General features: G+C 38.7%; 1 protein-coding gene across 3 annotated transcripts in view; it reads left to right on the top strand.

Moving 5' to 3' along the window:
- tnksa (tankyrase, TRF1-interacting ankyrin-related ADP-ribose polymerase a) overlaps positions 1-19,683 on the top strand; it is a 149,295-nt gene that overhangs the window by 51,820 nt on the left and 77,792 nt on the right. For 2 of the 3 annotated variants that reach the window (XM_057818164.1, XM_057818163.1), the window contains one exon: positions 18,553-18,589. In XM_057818164.1, the coding sequence (XP_057674147.1) occupies positions 18,553-18,589 (37 nt within the window). Of the gene's footprint in view, positions 1-16,998; positions 18,348-18,552; positions 18,590-19,683 lie in introns of those variants that run through there. The other variant, XM_057818165.1, reaches the window with a different exon arrangement.

Here is a 19,683-nt window from a genome sequence, read left to right as displayed (position 1 = left end):
AATCGGATAAAGAACATGAAAAATTAAAATACCTGAGCTGAGCCTCAAACGGTATAAAAAAAAAAAAAAAATCTATGTACAACAAAAGAGCAATTGGCTAACTTACATTGCAAAATTCCGCTCGCTTAAATGCTGTAAAATGCTAGTTTTTTTTTTTTTTGCCAAATGGTTCAGACACATATTCCCATAAAAAATGGCTAAATATACCTATAAAGTATAAACTAAATTACGAATGCATTAAGAAACATTAGTTTAAACAAAAACTTAGCTTACGCTGGTCTTAACAGGGAGCAGTTGGATTCCGCCATGTGAAATGAGGCAGACCAGAGAGTGGTTCTATCCACCCTAATCAATAAAACTAAATGCAAACACAAACTCTTTCAAAATAAACAATTACAACGCCACTTTAATTAAACGAATACTCGAAGCAACAAGATTGAATTCGAACATTTTTTTCTAATCGAATACTCGAGTTAATCGATTAATCGTGGCAGCTCTAATTGATTGTACCAAAAATTGTTCAGTATTAGGTGAAAAGTCTTTTTTTTTTCCCCCTCATGTATATTTATTTTAGCTCTTAACCAAAAAAAATGTTTTATCCGATTACTAGATTAATCGATGGAATTTTCAGTAGAACAGTCAATTACTAAAATATTCAATCGCTGCAGCCCTAAAATCAGTACAGTTATCTGTTTTTCGCAGTTTTTTTGTGTGTAATGTATATAGTTAATTGTTTGTGAGCAAAATATGAGTTTTTTTGCCCACACAACATAATTAACTAATTCAAAAAATGTACACTCCTTGGCAACGGTTCCCCGGAATAGTCTTTCCACACCGAACATGCCGGTACCGGTCCCGAGTCTCTGACCTAATAAAGTGGCTGAACACCTCCCAGTGCCTCAAAAATCTGAAAATAACTGTCACCGCAAATTTCGAAGCGTGAATTGAAGAGGGATCTATATACCGTATTTTTCGGACTATAAGTCGCGTTTTTTTTTTTTCATATTTTGGCTGGGGGTGCGACTTATACTCAGGAGCGACTTATGTGTGGAATTATTAACACATTATGATATAATGTCACATGTTATTTTGGTGTTTTGCAGTGACACTGATGGTTTTGTAAAGTTGTTAGCATGTTCTTATGCTATAGTTATCTGAATAACTCTTTATAGCTATGGCCACGTTCGCGTTCTGCCTTTGGCAGTGTATGTTCAATTGTATTATTGACTTTTTTATCTTGAAATGGATGCATTTAGTTTGTGGCGCTTTCACGCCCACATGAGGGCGCACTCGCACTTGTTTACGTGACACGCCAGAAGAAGACGGACAGCTACGTAGCTCTGAGTGAGTGAGTGGGCGAGTTAACGAGAGAGAATAGACGGCTGCGAACCTACTTTCATTGTTTATGCTTTTAAATCATCTCTACAGAGGCAACGCCTGCGTGTATCATCTTTTCTGTTGTTGTTGTGTGTTTTCCACCCGCGATCGGACACTTAGAGCCAGTTGTGTGGTTGTTTGAACGATGTGCTAATGATAGCGAACGCCTGCTAACCTGTTACTTATTACTAATAGTACCTAATTATCATTTATTTACGTTGATGCGAACCTGTTTTCTATCGAGGACCAAATTGATTCAGCAAATTATACGGACGTCCAGCATTGTCTTTTGCGAGTTTGCTATATAGCCAGGACAGGCCGTAGCATAGGACAGTATATTCACATTTCGTTGTTCATGCACTGTACACTGTACATTTATTTAGCATCTTGTTCTCTATTGTATTTTTATATTAAATTGCCTTTCAAGATGACATGTCTGTTCTATGTGTTGGATTTTATCAAGTAAATTTCCCCCAAAAATTCGACTTATACTCCGGTGCGACTTGTATATGTTTTTTTTCTCTTCGTTGGGCATTTTATGGCTGGATCGACTTATACTCAGGAGCGACTTGTAGTCCGAAAAATACGGTAACTACGACTATAACATGTACACTGCTGATACCCAGGAAGACCCCACTTCTGACCCAGGGATATAAAAAAGCCAGGCTGGAGTTTGCCAAAACTTACCTGAGAAAGCCAAAAATGTTCTCTGGTTAGATGAGACTAAAGTAGAGCTTTTTGGGAAAAGACATCAACATAGAATTTACAGAAAAAAAAGGAGGCTTTCAAAGAAATGAACACGGTCCCGACTCCCCACAGCCAAACATGGCGGAAGTTCCCTGATGTTTTGGGGAAGCTTTCCTACCTCTGGCACTAGACTGCTTGACCGTGTGCATGGCATTATGAAGTCTGAAGACTACCAACAAATTTTGCAGCATAATGTAGGGCCCAGTGTGAGAAAGCTGGGTCTCACTCAGAGGTCATGGGTCTTCCAGCAGGACAATGACCCAAAACACACTTCAAAACGCACTAGAAAATGGTTTGAGAGAGAGCACTGGAGACTTCTAAAATGGCCAGCAATTAGTCCAGACCTAAATCCCATAGAACACCTAAGGAGAGATCTGAAAATGGCAGTTTGGAGAAGGCACCCTTCAAATCCAAGAGACTTGGAGCAGTTGGCCAAAGGAGAATGGTCTAAAATTCCAGCAGAGCATTTTGACTGATGGATACTGGAAGCGGTTGTTCGCAGTTATTTTGTCTAACGGTCGTGCTACCAAGTATTAGGCTGAGGGTGCCAGTACTTTTGTCTGGCTCATTTATGGAGTTTTGTGTAAAATGATAATGATTTAAATTTTTTTTCTTCCATTCTCTTTTGTGTTTTTTAATTGCAAGCAAAATCAATGAAGATATTACTACCAAATAATTTGTAATTGCAATCATTTTCTGGGAGAAATTGAGCATTATCTGACAGAATTGCAGGGGTGCCAATACTTTTGGCCAGCAGTGTATACATTAGACTAGCAGTCCATTCCATATGTATCCCCCCAACTCCATTCTTCAAAAAATTATTATATATTTTCCTCTTGGATGAAAGTAAAAATTCTTCCAGATGCTTGCTCACTGTTCTGCATGAATATTTTACAACAAAAGCCGCTTATGAGTTGGTATTATATCCATCTTTTTGTCCTTGAAATAAATCTAAATTGAGGGATTAGCAGTGAAATTGGACTTCTTTGGAGTTCATCTCTAAAGGCATTTTAGGGCTAGACCGTTTTGAGGCTGACCATTAGTACTGCCTAAGCAGCAATGGATGGTAGTTCCACATCAAACCACAGAGATTCAGTCAGAAGCTGCAAAAATACAAAGAAATGCACACACATTTACGCACAAAAAAGTAATGTTGTTTGTTCTCTCCAACGAGTATTGTTTCATTTTCTTTTGAGTGCTGCTCAGTTTGGGTCAGAAAGTGCGAGGCAATAACTGTGTGACATTTTTAGCATTCTGCTGCTGAGAGAGTAACACGGTAAAGGTCACGAAATCCCTGCTGACCAAAAGAGTAGACGGTAGAATAAAATTAAAAACTGCACACTTCAAACGCCTGAGGTCAAGTTAATGAACAGTGGTTTGCTTAACCAACTGCAACAGTTTAAACTGTACATAAATTGTTTAATTCAATTTCAAACTCGGCAAACACTACCCTTAAAAAGTTAAATGGCTAGCAAATGAATAGATTTCGGAAGAATGCTAGTACAAAGGTACACTTTCAGCAAACAGTCAAAAATGTCTGCTAACAACTTAAGTTGTGAATAAACAAATAAACTTTCTTGACACCAAATTCTACTTTCCTGTTAGCGTTGACGCAATCTTGTGGCAATTTAGGTATAAGCTTGTCGCGATAAGGAAAAAAATGGAAAAAAGACAATGTACTAACTACCTTATCCTGCTATAAAACATTGGTAGTCTTCTCCAAAACGCAAAAATGCGGGTAAAAGGTGACACTTCAAACATGAAAACTCGCTGGTTTACAGCATTTCCAAACGATGCAGAAAAACCGAAAAAATCATTACTGACACCACATGCAGGACAAAAATTAAAGACAATGTACTTTTAAAAATTTTTTTACCTAATGTAATGTAATGTAATGTAAAGCTAATGTGTAGCGGCTTAGCCAACGTACTTCCGGTGAACATTTCGAAATAGAAGCATGTCATGTTCAACATGTAAATAAAGTTTTCTGGAGTTAATCGCACATACTTCAGATTCTACCAAAGGAATAGCTTTACAATGGCAGCCATTATGAAAAATACAGATTGGTAATGAATAATTTGGCTTCAAATTTGCTCACATTCACACTTTGCAGGACAAGATGACAGTGCTTTTGGATCAAATAATACTACTAAAAATTTGTTGTGGTGACAGGCCTTTTTAAGGAAACGCAGAAAGAGATTTCATGAATCGCTAAGGTTTTCAGGATCATGTAACAAACAACGGATAGTAAGCTGTATTTTGAGAAATCCATAAAATGTGTATCACATTTTTCTCAGCAGGAGTTCATTGATTTCACAAAGGCAATTTAATATTGTTTGTTTACCTGCTAAATATTAGACAAACTTTGATTTCGCTTGAGAGAAAAGTCTGTTTTGTTATTCCATTTTAAATATCTTTTGTTGTCTCTCTGTGTTTTTTTTTTTTGTTCCTGTGGGAAACTGGTAGAAATGGCTCTTTAGGTGAAAACGTTTTCCAATGCCTGCGCTTCAGGTTACTCTCTGCTCAAAAACGGCTGCAGATTTTACTACTTTCATCTTCAAATCTGCAGAATATGAGTTTCTTTTTAGTCTTCTTGGGTTGACTTTTATTGTTTGACTTGAGTTTTCAGCATTTCACACTCGGTCCTTGTGTTTCTCTCCAGAACCTAGAAAGTATGGGAAGAATTAAGATCAGGTGTAATGCACAGTATGGTTGACTAACATTAAATGCAGTATGAGTTCAATGTCATCGTAACTGTCAATCAATCAATTTGAAGAGTGGTTTATCCTTCTCTGGGTCACTAGTGAGATAGAGATTATCCTAGCCAGACTAGACAGGGAACACCCTGGACTGGTCAGAAGCTAATCGGATAGGGATGTCCCGATCGTATATTTTTGCACCCAAGTCCGAGTCACCTCATTTTGAAATCTGCGAATACAGAATACAAAATAAATAAATAAATAAATATATATGTTTGAACAAAAGTTCCAAACATGTTACTGTCCCTCCGTGCCGCCTTCATAATGGGAATTTTTTTAAACAAGAATAACATAGAAAATGCTTGTCTTTATTAAATGCTTCTTTGAATAAGTCCACTCAAATCCACTCATGCTGCTGAAACAGGCATTTAGTTGCACATTGAGTTACCAAAGCACACTTTTGACTGGGTTACAAGTTTAACGATGATTGACACATTTGTGCCTTTGATTTACAGCTACCAAGCATCTATGGAAAGATCAAAGCTTCAAAACTGTCAGTCATCGTTAATTTTAAATACCAAACGCAAGCTGCACTGGATAGTTTGGCCCCACTGCTTCGGAGGAGGAAGGTGTGGTGCTGTACTATCATGAAGCAGAAAAACATAAATGTACAGTCCCTGACAAAAGTCTTGTCGCTTATCCATTTTGTAGAAACAATTGCTAATAACCTGACTTTTACATGCCATGAACATCATTGAGCATGTCTGGGGTAGGATGAAAGAGGAAGCATGGAAGACGAAACCCAAGAGTGTTGATGAACTCTGGGAAGCATGCAAGATTGCTTTCTTTGATGTTCCTGATGACTTCATCAATAAATTGTATAAACCGAACCGCATGGATGCAGTCCTTTAAGCCCATGGAAGTCATACAAAATATTAAATTTGGATCTCACAGCACCACTATGTAATTTGCTTATGTTATGTAACATATTTTTGTATTTGAATTACATTTTTTGTTCAGTTTTTACACTACTTTCTGTAGGTGACAAAACTTATGTCTTGCCAAAATTTGACCTTTATGTCTTCATTAAATGATAACTCTTTTTCCAGTGAATCAAATATATTTTTGTACATTCAACATAATTTGGGAGGGTTTTAGCTTTCATATGAGCCATTTCTGAAACCAATTGAATAATTAAAAGTCAGGTTATTAGCAATTGTTTCTACAAAATGGATAAGCGACAAGACTTATGTCAGGGACTGTGTATTAATTGGAAAAAAAAAAAAAATTAAAACCCGTTTCTTTTCACCCAATTCAGATCCTTTGAAAAATAGCCCGATTTCTGATCAATTGAACAGATTGGAACACCCCTAAATTCAATTTCACCGAGCGGGGACTGAACCCATTGAACTTACACAAATACTAATGCTGCCAAAGTGATGGTAGTTGAGCCTTCTGTCATTTTTGCAATTATGCGAGAAGTAAAAATAAACCTAACGAAACACTTGTTGCATAAATATATTCTTAAAACTTGAAGTGTGCGAATAGTGCACTGAAGCTACAGAGGGGAGGGTGTCTCATCCATCCAAGGGGTAACATTTCTAAAGTTATCCTTTTGATAACAGCGTTTGCGAAAGACAGGTTTTCACCTATACGAGCCAGACTAAGTGAATTCCTGCATTCCCTGAAAGCCAAGTGTGCATCCTTCTTCGCCTAATCAGTGACACGCTCATTGATTACCATAGTGAGCGCGTTTCGATTAGTCTCTTGTGATGAATGAGTTGAACCTTGTTTCCGCTCAAACTCTCTCAGGCGCTCACACTTCAGGATCAATATATTATTCTGATTTGTGTTTTGCTAATCTAAGACAAGATGAAATACCTAAGGAGGGAAAATTCATTTTTATGTCTACACTGCGTGTAATTGTGATGCATTTCTGAGGTTACCTAGCCCCATTTTAGCACATTTCCTGCAGCTGAAATTGCCTAGTTTTCCACATGGATGCTTGGCTCCTCAACACCGTGTGATTTAGTGAAGGCAAGCGGCCACTCTGCAGCAGGCTGACAAAATTTGATTAATGAACTAAATCAAAACGGGAAGAAAAAGCACAGAGTAATTTTGTCTACAGCAAATTGTAAAAGTGATAGTAAATTGAATTACCATGTGAAATCAAACTGTGACTTGAAATGAGTGTGCAAATGATTACTGGCTAAGTCTGCTATTGTATGATAGGATATGATATAGAAAGTTTTTAATGATGAGCCTGATTCCAGATGAAAAGTTGAATATTTTTCTCATATGTTTGGAGACTGACTCATGTGTGATTTGGTTTTGACGACTGTACCTGATCTAACAAGCTAACTGTGGTCCCTTCAGGTCTCCTGTGTGTTTCATTCAGGACAGAGACATAATTCCCTTAGGTTAACTGTGATTTCCAAGCTGATGGTAGTTATATGATATCATCACAGTCTATTAATGTTGTTTTGTGAACATAGAAACCTTCTCGGATGTCATATTACTTTAGGCATATGGAGAACTTTCAAAACATACTCTTCCACACAGGCTCTAAGCATGGCATTTTAGAGAGTATTAATTTTTTTATTTTTTTTAAATGTCAGCACAATCTGTGTTCCGGACTATGGCAATTTCTTTCAGAACAATATGGAGTGGACAGGACTTTTCACTTTTTGTACTTTACACACAGGTGGCATTCTGCATCTGATAATTTGCAAATTTGCAGATTAAATTTAAACCTTGCTCCCACATTGGTATCTTACACACAAGACAGCAAGCAAGGGAAAACAGATAACAGACAGGCCCCCTAAAAAGCAGGAAAAAGATCACTTTGATGGCCAGTGTGAAAGTAGCGATAATATACACAATCAAGAAAGAAGTTAGAAGACAATTATAAATGGTATTTAATGGTTAACATTCATAATCTATGAGTCCTGCTGAGGCTTCAATTTACACACACACGTTTGCATTTTAGAAGTATTAGGCCTGAACGATATTGGAAAAAACCATCATTGCGATTTTTGGGTGGTTTGCGATATATTGCGATATTATGTTGCGTTATTAAAAATAGAAGAATTTTCACTAGATAACTTGAATAGCTCTGTTTGGGATAGGCGTGAACGATCACTTCGTAAAATTCATATGACTCAAAATTTCCCACGCTTTGACGTAGAGCAGGGCGATAAACCGAAAATTTACCGTTATCGAAATTCTTCACGATGACCGACGTAATTTTGACCATGTCGGTAAATTCGGTAATTTAATAAAACAAGAAAATTTTGTCTTTTCATCCCGCTTTGACTCTGTTTTGTTCGGCTATGTTCATTCCCCTTTAAGAAAGCAGACAGTGTGCTTACGTATGGAATCACGTGGTTTTCAGGAAGCCAAACAAACAGAAGCCCGGTAGGCTAACGCTAGCGGCTAATGCTACAAGTATACGGGATGGAGTCGGGCTTAAATTAGCTTTGCCAAACTGTCACCCGACATTAAGTAAACTCTTGGCGAGTTCCAGACAGGCTTTCACCCGCTGTCCTCCCTGGTTCTCACGATTTCAGGAGAGGATGCTTTCAGTGTTTTCTTCTAGTAGCCAAGCCACAGGCTAACGCTAGCGGCTAACGGTACAAATGAACGTGATGAAGTCGGATAGCGGCTCTAACCTTGTCGAAACGGCTGAAATTAATGAGTGGACTGGGCACGGACTTCACGTAGCAATCACTGTGTCGCGTTATTTGGTATCTCTGTGTGATTTCTCTGAAAGCTTTCATGATGGTAAAGCACTCAGCATAAAGTATAATCCAACAGTGAAGCCTAAAAATAATATGACAGTTTAATGGCCACAGCTATTTTTCTGTTTGTGTTTGCTTTATTCTGCCATCATAAAATGTTAATTAAATGTTTCATTGGCATCAGGGCAATACAGCTTTAATCTGGTTGTGTCTGTGTGGGGGGTGCATGTATTAAAAAATGTTCAATAAGTTTTCTGAAGTGTACTATTAAAGCTGCATGTCATTTGTGTTAAAATGACATGTTTGCACAGTTGTCATATTGATTTGTATAATGTTGTACATTTTTCAAGTCATATAAGCTGTTATAAATGTTCACACTAGAATTCTTATTGTTTACAAGATCTTTTTTAATACTTAATGTTTAGACTACATGTTAAATTGAAAGCTGGTAAATAAATTTAACGAGAAACAGTTAATTTGTATTCCATGCATTGATTCAAATTTTCAAATGATATAACAGTCCGCTTGGGCGAATTTATCGTCATTTATCGTTATCGAGGTAAATCTGCTCAATTTATCATGATACGTACAGTGGGGAGAACAAGTATTTGATACACTGCCAATGGGTTTTGCCATTGGCAGTGTATCAAATAATGGGAAAACCCATTGGCAGTGTATCAAATACTTGTTCTCCCCACTGTACTTAAGGCCATATCGCCCAGCCCTACTTTGACGCTCACGCTGCCCACAACAGCCTCTCACTTACACAATGAATGAGCTGCCACAGCACACACTATTTAATGTTTAACAAGCTAAACGATGATTAAAACCTCTGTGCCTTTGATCGTAGAGCTACCGTGGCTTCTCAGGCCAGATCAAAGCTACAAACCTGTCAATCATCGTTAACATTACGTACCAAACGCATGCTGGAGGGAAGGTTAGAAGCTGTGGCGCTGTATGAGCATGAAGCAGAAAAACATGAATATATTTGTTTCATTAAAAGGCGATCCTTGTCACCTGATTCCGATCCTCTAAAAAATGGTGCGATCTGCCCGATTTGCGATCACGTGATCGGATGGGGGACATCTTTAATTCATATATTGCCGTATAATCCAGGCTTGCTGTACATAAAAGGGATCCAGGATCTGCACACTTGCTGCTTTTATCAAGTAAAACAAAAGTTTATATATTAAAAAAAAAAAAAAAAAATTCATGTCCTACGATGTGACTATTGCGCATGCGCACATTGCAATGGCGCTGTTCAAACGATATACTGTATATATATATCGTGCAGGCCTGAGTAGTATACAGTATATGCTTTTAAGCCTTCGATATTTGGAATTCAAATGGCGATTGCAATTGTCTACTGCACTTTGTCAAGGGACACGCATGCACACACAAACACACGCTTAACATCATCATTCAGGAGGCAGCCAGCTTATCTGGACTCGGGGTTAGGTATGATTCTTTTGTTATGTATTACTGATACTGTCGCAGAATTGTGTACACCAAAGTTTGGGTTTTAATACAAACACTCTCCTTTGCCCAGTGGTGCAATTAACATTCACGTTGTGTAACAATAATAGTCGTAGTGGCAAAAGTTGCAGTTCTACAAAGACTAACAGCACTTTAAGTATGTAGCATTCTGACCCCAAATGTCTTCTGTGTTTTAAGCATCCGATTCTCAAATTTTGAAAAATACTTTTCTATGTTGCTCAAAAATAAGCTTTTCATTCAACAATATTCTAAGCTACTGTAATAGTTTGAACATTTACACAGCGCATCAACTGACAGAAATAATAACAATCTGTACTACAGCTTTGAAGTACGTTTAAAGTATTAAACTTATAATTTACAAAGTGGAAATTGCCACTAAATACATGTTTGAAAAAGGTTATTTGGGAATGTATTGCACCGTAAGTATTTACTACAGAACTGTACTGAATACATTTATTGTAGCAGTGTTGTTTTTGTGAACGATCGTGATAACAAAAACATTTCGTCAACAAACAATTTTTCATCACGATGACGTGACAATGACGAGCTGAAAGCGTTCTTGGGAGACTAAAACATAACGACACGAATGCCAATTTTTGTCTGACGAGACGAGAACGGGATGAAAATTCGCCATAGTTTCCGTCACAAGTTCACAATTTGTGACATTTTCTTATTGTAATTTTAGTTGGTACGCAGTGTTTAGTTGTGTCATTCATTGTGAAGCACATGTAATGTGCTGCTTGGTAAGTTTTTTTTTGTTTTTTGTCTTGGGTAGATATACCATGTTGCTTTATATGGAGGTAGATTTGTGTCTTTATTATTCAATCAAAAAAAAGTTGCTTCAATCAATCTATATTTTCAATCGAAGAAAAAGTCACTGAAATAAAAAAAAATGTGTTTGAATGCAAAAATATATGTGAAACTCAAAAAAATATATTTGAAAACTATTTTTCTTAGAATTTTTTTTTTTTTTTTTGGATTTAAGTCAAGTTTTTTTTTTTTGATTGAAACAACATTTTTGTTTGAAGTCATGTAATTTTGCGTTTGGACCACATTTTGGCTAGGACATTTGTGTCTTTATTATTCAATCAAAAAATGAGTTGCTTCAAACAAACAAAAAATATATTTTCAAAAGAAAAATCACTTCAATCAAAAAAAAAAAAAATTCAAGCGTAGAAAAAAAGGTTTGAATGTGAAAAAATATTTGAGACTCAGAAATTCACATTTAAACACTTTATTTTTCATTCAAACTGTTTTCTTTGATTGAAGCAATCCTTTTTGTGTTTGAGCCATATTAGGGGTAGGACATTTGTGTCTAAATCATTAAACCGCAATAAAAGTCGCTTTAATCAAAAAACTATTTTTAATCAAAGAAAAAAATCATTTGCAAAAATATTTTTTTTGAAAACATATTTTTTATTTGAAATATATATATATATATATATATAAATATATTTGTTTCACTTTTTTTGAAAAGCAAAAAAATTTAAACTTTTTTTTTTTAAGTGGAAAAACTTTTGAACGCACTTTTTTTTTTTTTTTTTTGAAGTGGAAAAAGTTTTGAAGGCACTTTTTTTCGATTGTATCATTTTGACACAAAGATTCAACTTCAACGCTAGTTCCGGTGTGTTTGAGTAGCAGGTGACTACGCCAATGGCATAAAAGTATGACGCAAGAATAATGGCCACCAGGGCTCCATCCAGTCATCAGACTCTGCTGGAGTCCAAGCCAAATATAGGGCACCGGTACGGGCGTGACATCGGCATCGCACCGGAGTATGGTGCCCTGCTGCTTAATGTGATTCAACACGGCGAACTTCACCCGCTGCCCTGACGTGACAGTTGGCAATTGGTTCCAAGCAGAGTGTCCGCGACGCGCCGGTACTGGCGTGGTCGGCAAGTGGCCCGACACTAGCCTGCCCAGTGAGCGAGTGGACTTCCGGCGAGTCGCCAGCATCCACGCTGGGAGCCCCGTCGGGGGATGTGCAAATTGACATATGTCAATTTTGCCCCATCTGTAAGAAAAAAAAATACACAAATTCAAATCGAGGGTTTTTTTGTCGTTTTGAAGCATTGTGCGTGGCTTTATACTAAGGCATTTCTGTGCCTTGAAAGTATGGCATTATGCGATAAAATAAATCCACTCGGCTACTTCAGCACCTTCAATAACATTGTACCGTAAAATTCTGCAAAATGCCGGTAATGTGCACTGCAATCTTCATGTTACGTCATCCTAGTATAGCACAATTATAGCTCTTTCTGGTTTGACTGGGTTATTAAACCACTGCAGTTCATTTTAAGTGAAGTAATGGCCTGCTTAGTTAAATTGTTTGTAATCTCCAAAAGCTGTTTCAGTAGTGGAAAAAAATAACCACCAAGTTGTGCTCAGGTGCAAGATTTATTGTCACTTTATTCAAATGGTTTCCAAACTATGTCATCTCATTTAGTTTCTCGATCTCTCTGTGTTCATTTTCTTTTTGTATTCATAGTTTTCAATTTCTCTTCTCGCTTTCCTCTTTTCTGCGTCACACAGTTCCGCCCTCGCCTGGCTAACACCAATTATACTGTGTCAAATCCATGCATGTCAGCTTCCAGATCCCTAATCATCTCTCCTCTTTCATCTGCAAATCCTTTGTTCCCCTCCTACCCCTCAACCCCCTTTCCCTTCTCTGTAACCTTGCGCCTCTGCTTTCCACCCTATCCCCCCACTCGTGTCTGTCTGCTGTGCAGCTCATCCTCATTCTCTTCTTATGTAGTTCGATCATATTTGTCTCTCTTGCGGTATTAATTTCTCAGTTCTCGAATATGTTCTGCTAGTCAAGGCAAAGTTTCTGTTTGTATTAGGCAGTGTTTTGGAAAGGTCAATAAATTTGGGCTCCAGTCCAGAGGTTGCGCTAGACTTTTCGTTGTCTGTCACTTTGACTGACAGGGTCATAAAAATCCGGTCATAATCTATTTTTACCCGTCACTTAAATTTTTTAAATGATGATAATGACATTGTGGTGACCCTTTGTTTGGCATAATTCACCTTCCGTACTTTTGTGTCCATTTGGCCGACCGCGTTACCGGCTACGACACAGTCACGTGACAGAGACACTTTAAGAGCCACGCGCGTTCCGGCTTGAATATAGAGTTCACAGAGAGCAGCAGAGCTACAGCGGCTGTACACAGCAATTCGAGCTAACAAGACTCTTAGCATTGCATACTGCTTTAACATATTCAATAGTATTTAGTTTTCATTCATTTTAAATTAATATTCTGTCCGAACAAGCTTAACAGAGAATCCACACCGTGCCATCATCACACATCAAGCAGACGAGGTTACATATGGAACAATGAAATTAACAGTTCACCTGCTGTGGCCTAAACGCAGTCTCACACTTTCTTCCTGGTGCTCATGGACTTGAATTGCTTGCAGTCCCTCTTTTTTCACCTCTTTTATCAACAACATCGTCGTTTTGGGGCTTTTTGAAGAAACTTCGGACACTCAGTTGCCTTGACATTTTTCAGAGTAAGGCCAATGACGTCATGCATCAAGAGAGACAATAGCTAATTAATATGCCCACTCGCCACCCTGTGGTCTGGGGTGTGAATTGCAACCTGTCAAAATGACAGATGGACTTCAGTTTTTTCCGTCACCGTTTTAAAAAATCGGTCAAAGACGGAAAATATTCGGTTAACGCGACCCCTGCTCCAGTCTAGCAAATATTATCAGTATTATTCAGAAGTGATGAGAAAAGTACAAAAGAAATTCAAGCAAAAAATCTGTAAAGAATTAATTTTATATTTTGACTACAACTATTTTTTCAGGGTTCAACTGGATTATGCAAAATCTTCCTAGCCATTTGTCTCTGTATTTTTTTTTTTTTTTGCGCTAGCATAAGAGCCCACTGAGAACCCAAGTATAAGCCCCTCTCAGACTTAAAGTGAGGCAAATAAGTATTGAGTCAACCACTAATTGTGCAAGTTGTCCCACTTGAAAATATTAGAGAGGCCTGTAATTGTCAACATGGGTAAACCTCAACCATGAGAAACAGAATGTGGAAAAAAAAAAACAGAAAATCACATCATTTGATTTTTAAAGAATCTATTTGCAAATCATTGTGGAAAGTATTTGGTCAATACCAAAAGTTCATCTCAATACTTTGTTATGTACCCTTTGTGGCAATAACGGAGGCCAAACATTTTCTGTAACTCTTCACAAGCTTTTCACACCCTGTTGCTGGTATTTTGGCCCATTCCTCCATGCAGCTCTCCTCTAGAGCAGTCATGTTTCGGGGCTGTCGTTGAGCAACACGGACTTTCAACTCCATCCACAGATTTTCCATGGGGTTGAGATCTGGAGACTGGCTAGGCCACTCCAGGACCTTGAAATCCTTCTTACGAAGCCACTCCTTTGTTCCCTGGCTGTGTGTTTGGGATCATTGTCACGCTGAAAGACCCAGCCATGTCTCATCTTCAATGCCCTTGCTGATGGAAGGAGATTTTCACTCAAAATCTCTTGATACATGGCCCCATTCATTCTTTCCTTTACACAAATCAGTCGTCCTGGTCCCTTTGCAGAAAAAACCCAAAGCATGATGTTTCCACCCCCATGCTTCACAGTGGGCATGGTGTTCTTCGGATGCAATTCAGTATTCTTTCTCCTCCAAACACGAGAACCTGTGTTTCTACAAAAAGTTCTATTTTGGTTTCATCTGACCATAACACATTCTCCCAGTCCTCTTCTGGACCATCCAAATGCTCTCTTGTGAACCGCAGAGGGGCCTGGACGTGTACTGGCTTCAGCAGGGGGACACATCTGGCAGTGCAGGATTTGAGTCCCTGGCGGCGCATAGTGTTACTGATAGTAGCCTTTGTTACTTTGGTCCCAGCTCTCTGTAGGTCATTCACTAGGTCCCCCAGTGTGGTTCTGGGATTTTTGCTCACCGTTCTTGTTATCATTTTGATGCCACGGGGTGAGATCTTGCATGGAGCCCCAGATCGAGGGAGATTATCATTGGTCTTGTATGTCTTCCATTTTCTAATAATTGCTCCCACAGTTGATTTCTTTACACCAAGCGTTTTACCTATTGCAGATTCAGTCTTCCCAGCCTGGTGCAGGTCTACAATTTTGTCTCTGGTGTCCTTCGACAGCTCTTTGGTCTTGGCCATAGTGGAGTTTGGAGTGTGACTGACTGAGTTTGTGGACATGTGTCTTTTATACCGATAATGAGTTAAAACAGGTGCCATTAATACAGGTAACGAGTGGAGCCTCGTTAGACCTCGTTAGAAGAAGTTAGACCTCTTTGACGGCCAGAAATCTTGCTTGTTTGTAGGTGACGAAACACTTATTTTCCACTCTAATTTGGAAATAAATTCTTTAAAAATCAAACAATGATTTTCTGTTTTTTTCCCACATTCTGTCTGTCATGGTTGAGGTTTACCCATGTTGACAATTACAGGCCTCTCTAGTCTTTTCAACGTGCTTCGCTGATGACAAAATACAACTGGCTGGCATAATCAAATAATAAACAATAATTATACCTGCATAACACACGCACACGATGCGAGCTGGTCAGTCTCACGGCCTCGCTACAACGTGCTAAAGAATAATTAAAATTGTTAGCACTGTGGCGCTAAGCTAATAGCAACTTAGCAATGCTATCCAACTCACCTTTGCTGATGACAAATTACAACTGGCGACATCTGTGACGCGCCCAGCTATTTATAGTCACCGCATGAGTTGGGGGGCGCTGTTGTGCCTTCTAATGTGAACAAGTGAAATCACACAAATCCATGATAACTCTGTTACATATGCTCACGATGGTCACGGGGTGCTGGTGCCTATCCCATCTAACAATAGGCAAGAGGCAGGGTACATCCTGAACTGGTTGCCAGCCAGTCGCAGGGCACATAGAGACAGCCAACCATCCACGCACACACGCACACCTACGGACAATTTGGAGTGTTCAATCAGCCTATCATGCATGTTTTTGGGATGTGGGAGGAAGCCAGAGTACCCGGAGAGAACCCATTGAGGCACGGGGGAGAACATGCAAATCCCACACAGGGAGGCCGGCGCTGGGATTAAACCAACGATCTCAGAACTGTGAGGCGGACCACTCTTCCACTGTACCGCTCTTGTGATTTATACAATAAACATAATAGTTATGTTGCTTGGTATGCAAAATGAAATTGGCCCATTTTCCGTTTTAAATAATAAATGTTCATTTGGTTTAAGCAGCCTTGAAACAGCACACGTGACTTTAAAGTGCATTTGCTTTGGACAGGGAAAAAATGAGCCCCAAGTACGTGTAACGTCTTCTTTGGGGGATGCAAAAGATGGCACATACAACGAGATCCGGTGTCTTTGACTAGTGAGAAAAGCTGCTCATCTAGTCTGATGAGTTCAGTTTTTTTTTTCCGGGTTACTTTTATTTACTAATTTTTGTTTACTAATTTTAATTCTGTCACACTCATACCAGCACGTGTAATTCAAATGGGCTCTGAAAGCGGATGTTTGACTGTAACCATTTGGTCTGCCTTTTTTATTCCCTGATGATCACAGTCTTTTACACGGAAATCAGCTGATATGGATCTAAGGCTGCTTGATTAGAGCATCCCAACTAATCAGCTCTTTCTTAAAAAAAACGACGTAAAATTCACACTTGAATATGAAGCTTCACAATTGATGTTCAAGTTAAAAATATAAAGGACAGTGTCTTTAACTACGTAAGATAGTGATTGAAATACACCACAAGGTGTCACTGGCGAGGTTTGAATTACTTAAGAAATCAAGCCAAGGCAAAGTCTGAGTAAGTTTTATGTTTATTTGCTATTTTGATTGGGAATGCCAGTTCTCTTTGCATTGAGCGCTTTTCTTTTTGTGAACATAATAATTTTTTTTTTTTGAGAGATAGGAATATTATTTTTGTTGTGCTTTCACTAAATGATACTGTAGCGACTTAAGTGTTCCGCCCAAATGCATGATAGGAAGTTGGCCAACCATTACTGTCAGTGGTGGCTGCAAATGGTATACTGTATGTTCTGCATTATGTTCAATTAAGCGTGTCAAGAAAAAGATTGTCTCCCGTGAAGGATATGAATATTATATGTGTTGTGCTTTCACGAAATGATACTGTAGCGACTTAACTCTTCCGCCCAAATGCATGATGAGAAGTTAGGCAACCATGACTGTCAGTAGTGTCTGCAAATGCTATACAGTATGTTCTGCGTTGTTTTCAATTAGGCGTGTTAAGAAAAAGATAGTCTCCTGTCATTCTTCCCCACGTCGTTCGCCACAATGCTAATATTTGTTGTGAAAGAGTTGCCAAAGCTTAAGCCAATAAATGGCGCGATCCAATGTGTCCACTCACATTTCTCTGCCTTTTCGCTCTCAATGTGCTAAAACGGCGTCATTGTAAACTACTTGAGACAACGCATGGACAGGGTCATTCCGTGCATGCGTTAATTGCGTCAAATATTTAAAGTGATTAATTAAAAAAAAAAATTACCGCCCGTTAACGCGATAAAATTGACAGCACTAATTTCTTGTGTTGAACTATGGAATAGTTGGATTTGGTTCCTCTTGGCTGTGCATAAGAGCAACATTTTAAAACATTTTCAAATTACAGTATATTTTTAAACACTAAAATATGTCTGAGTAACTAAGTGCTACTGAAGATGCATGAATGAAAAACTAAAACTGAACGGAACCCTATACACTGTGGTGTAAATGAGCAGTTTAATAGAGAAAATAATTTGGGGATTAAGTAACATGCTTGCTATGTAGATACACCAATAGCATCAATTCCTTTGTAATTCCTGACAATTTATAATGCAATGGTTAGCCACAAAGCAAGTGCTGTTTGGTTGAATAACAGATGAAGCAAGTGATGTTGCGGATTCCCATGCACAAAGCACATATGGGATGCCGATTATTTTATGACTGTCAGAAAAAAGAACGGTGGACTGTGCATGGCTGCAAGGGAGTGCTAGCTGGAAAGAGGGTAAGGGAGGCAGGGGGAGGGGTTTGTTTATCTCTGTTGTGCTTCCTGACGGTAACAACGCCTCCGGAACCCACGGGGGGTTGAGACAATAGCAGTGAGACGCCGCGTGTGAGGATGAAGATGGGGAGCGATGGAGGATGGTTAGCGATACCAACCACGAAGGGTGATATGTGGGATGGACAGACACACAGACGGATAGAAGCAGAGCGTGTGTCAGTCGACTCTTCCTCGTCTAAACAATGAATGCGCTGTGGTCGCTGCCGGCAACACATCGTCACGGCAACCGGAGCCAGAGGGGTGCGCACTGAGCGGGAATGTGGAAGTAGCAGAAAGCGAGGGGGGATTGAGAGAGCGCCTTTCGCTCATGAGATAGATCGATCCTTCTTAGATCTGTCTGCATGTGTGTGTGTCTTTGTCTGTGTGTGTGTTCTTAGCATGTTCACACGCATTTGTGTGTTAGTGACCAGTTGACTTGACACCATGATCTTCTGTAACCATCTAGGTGAATACAAGAAGGATGAGCTGCTGGAGGCAGCGAGGTGAGTACCAGATGCTCTTTTGTTTTCATTTCTACTCTTCCTCTATCTTCCTCTCCACCTCCGCCTGTTTCCTCCAACTTTACGGCATCCATGCATGATCTCCTCTTCTGTTTTGAATCTTTGCTGCCCACCCTCACATCCTTTCATCCCAGTCATACTTTATTCCCTGCTATTCTGCCCTTTGTATCCCCCCATCTTGTATCCTCCCTTTTTTCCTGTTACATACAGTAGTTAGCATCATTTTTGGTTACCTCTTTTCTCATTCTTATTGCCTATTTCTATATCTTCTCTTGATATGTCCCTCCTATTTAGATATGGTTCCATTGTTTTTATTCAATACCCCACCCTTTGCCTTACTTTACTAAAATGGTGTTGTTTTTACATTGTTGAGGTGGCAAGTTTTTTTGTAACTCAAATGATTTTTTGGGGCTACGTTGGGATAATAGCAATTTTGTGAAAAAGTACTAACAGTAAGAGATCTAAGTAGTTTTCCAAGATAGTTTTTATAAGTGAAAAAGAAAACTGGATCGTTAACGTCAATGCAGCCTTAAAATTATATGACATATTTTTTAGGGCAATATCACATCATTCAATAAAACGTGGTTGGTTGATGATGGAGCAAAATCAAAAGAAAAGGCAATTACTGTGTCCCATTATTTTTTTAGTAGCAAACGAACGGAATGGATTAAACTTTTCAAACTAGCGATGGTGTTGATGTGACCTTTGAAACATGTGTTGTCTTAAAAAAAAAAAAAAACCCACAAGCCTATTCCAAAAATCACTAATGTCATTTATTCACGTGATGTTTCAACATTTTTTTCAGCTTGACTAATACTTCCATCCAAGCAAGTTTCAAAACCTAACATTACATATGCTTAGAAAAAAATAAAGTGAATATAAAGAACAGCCACCCATCCATATATGCATCTTCTGTTGCTTTATCTTGTAAAAATGATGAAATAATGCGTTATCATGTTTAATTAATTGGCTTCCATCGACAGTGATAGACGATCAATCATTTGAACTGGGAAGGCAAGCAGTGATCAGGCCCCTCCACGTTTAAATGGATTGGACTTGTATCGCCATTAATGGGA

The sequence above is a fragment of the Corythoichthys intestinalis genome, chromosome 17 (assembly GCF_030265065.1).
Source record: "Corythoichthys intestinalis isolate RoL2023-P3 chromosome 17, ASM3026506v1, whole genome shotgun sequence".
Taxonomy (NCBI): domain Eukaryota; kingdom Metazoa; phylum Chordata; class Actinopteri; order Syngnathiformes; family Syngnathidae; genus Corythoichthys; species Corythoichthys intestinalis.
Note: the sequence above shows the minus strand (reverse complement) of the source record. Positions and strands in the feature narration are given on the sequence as shown.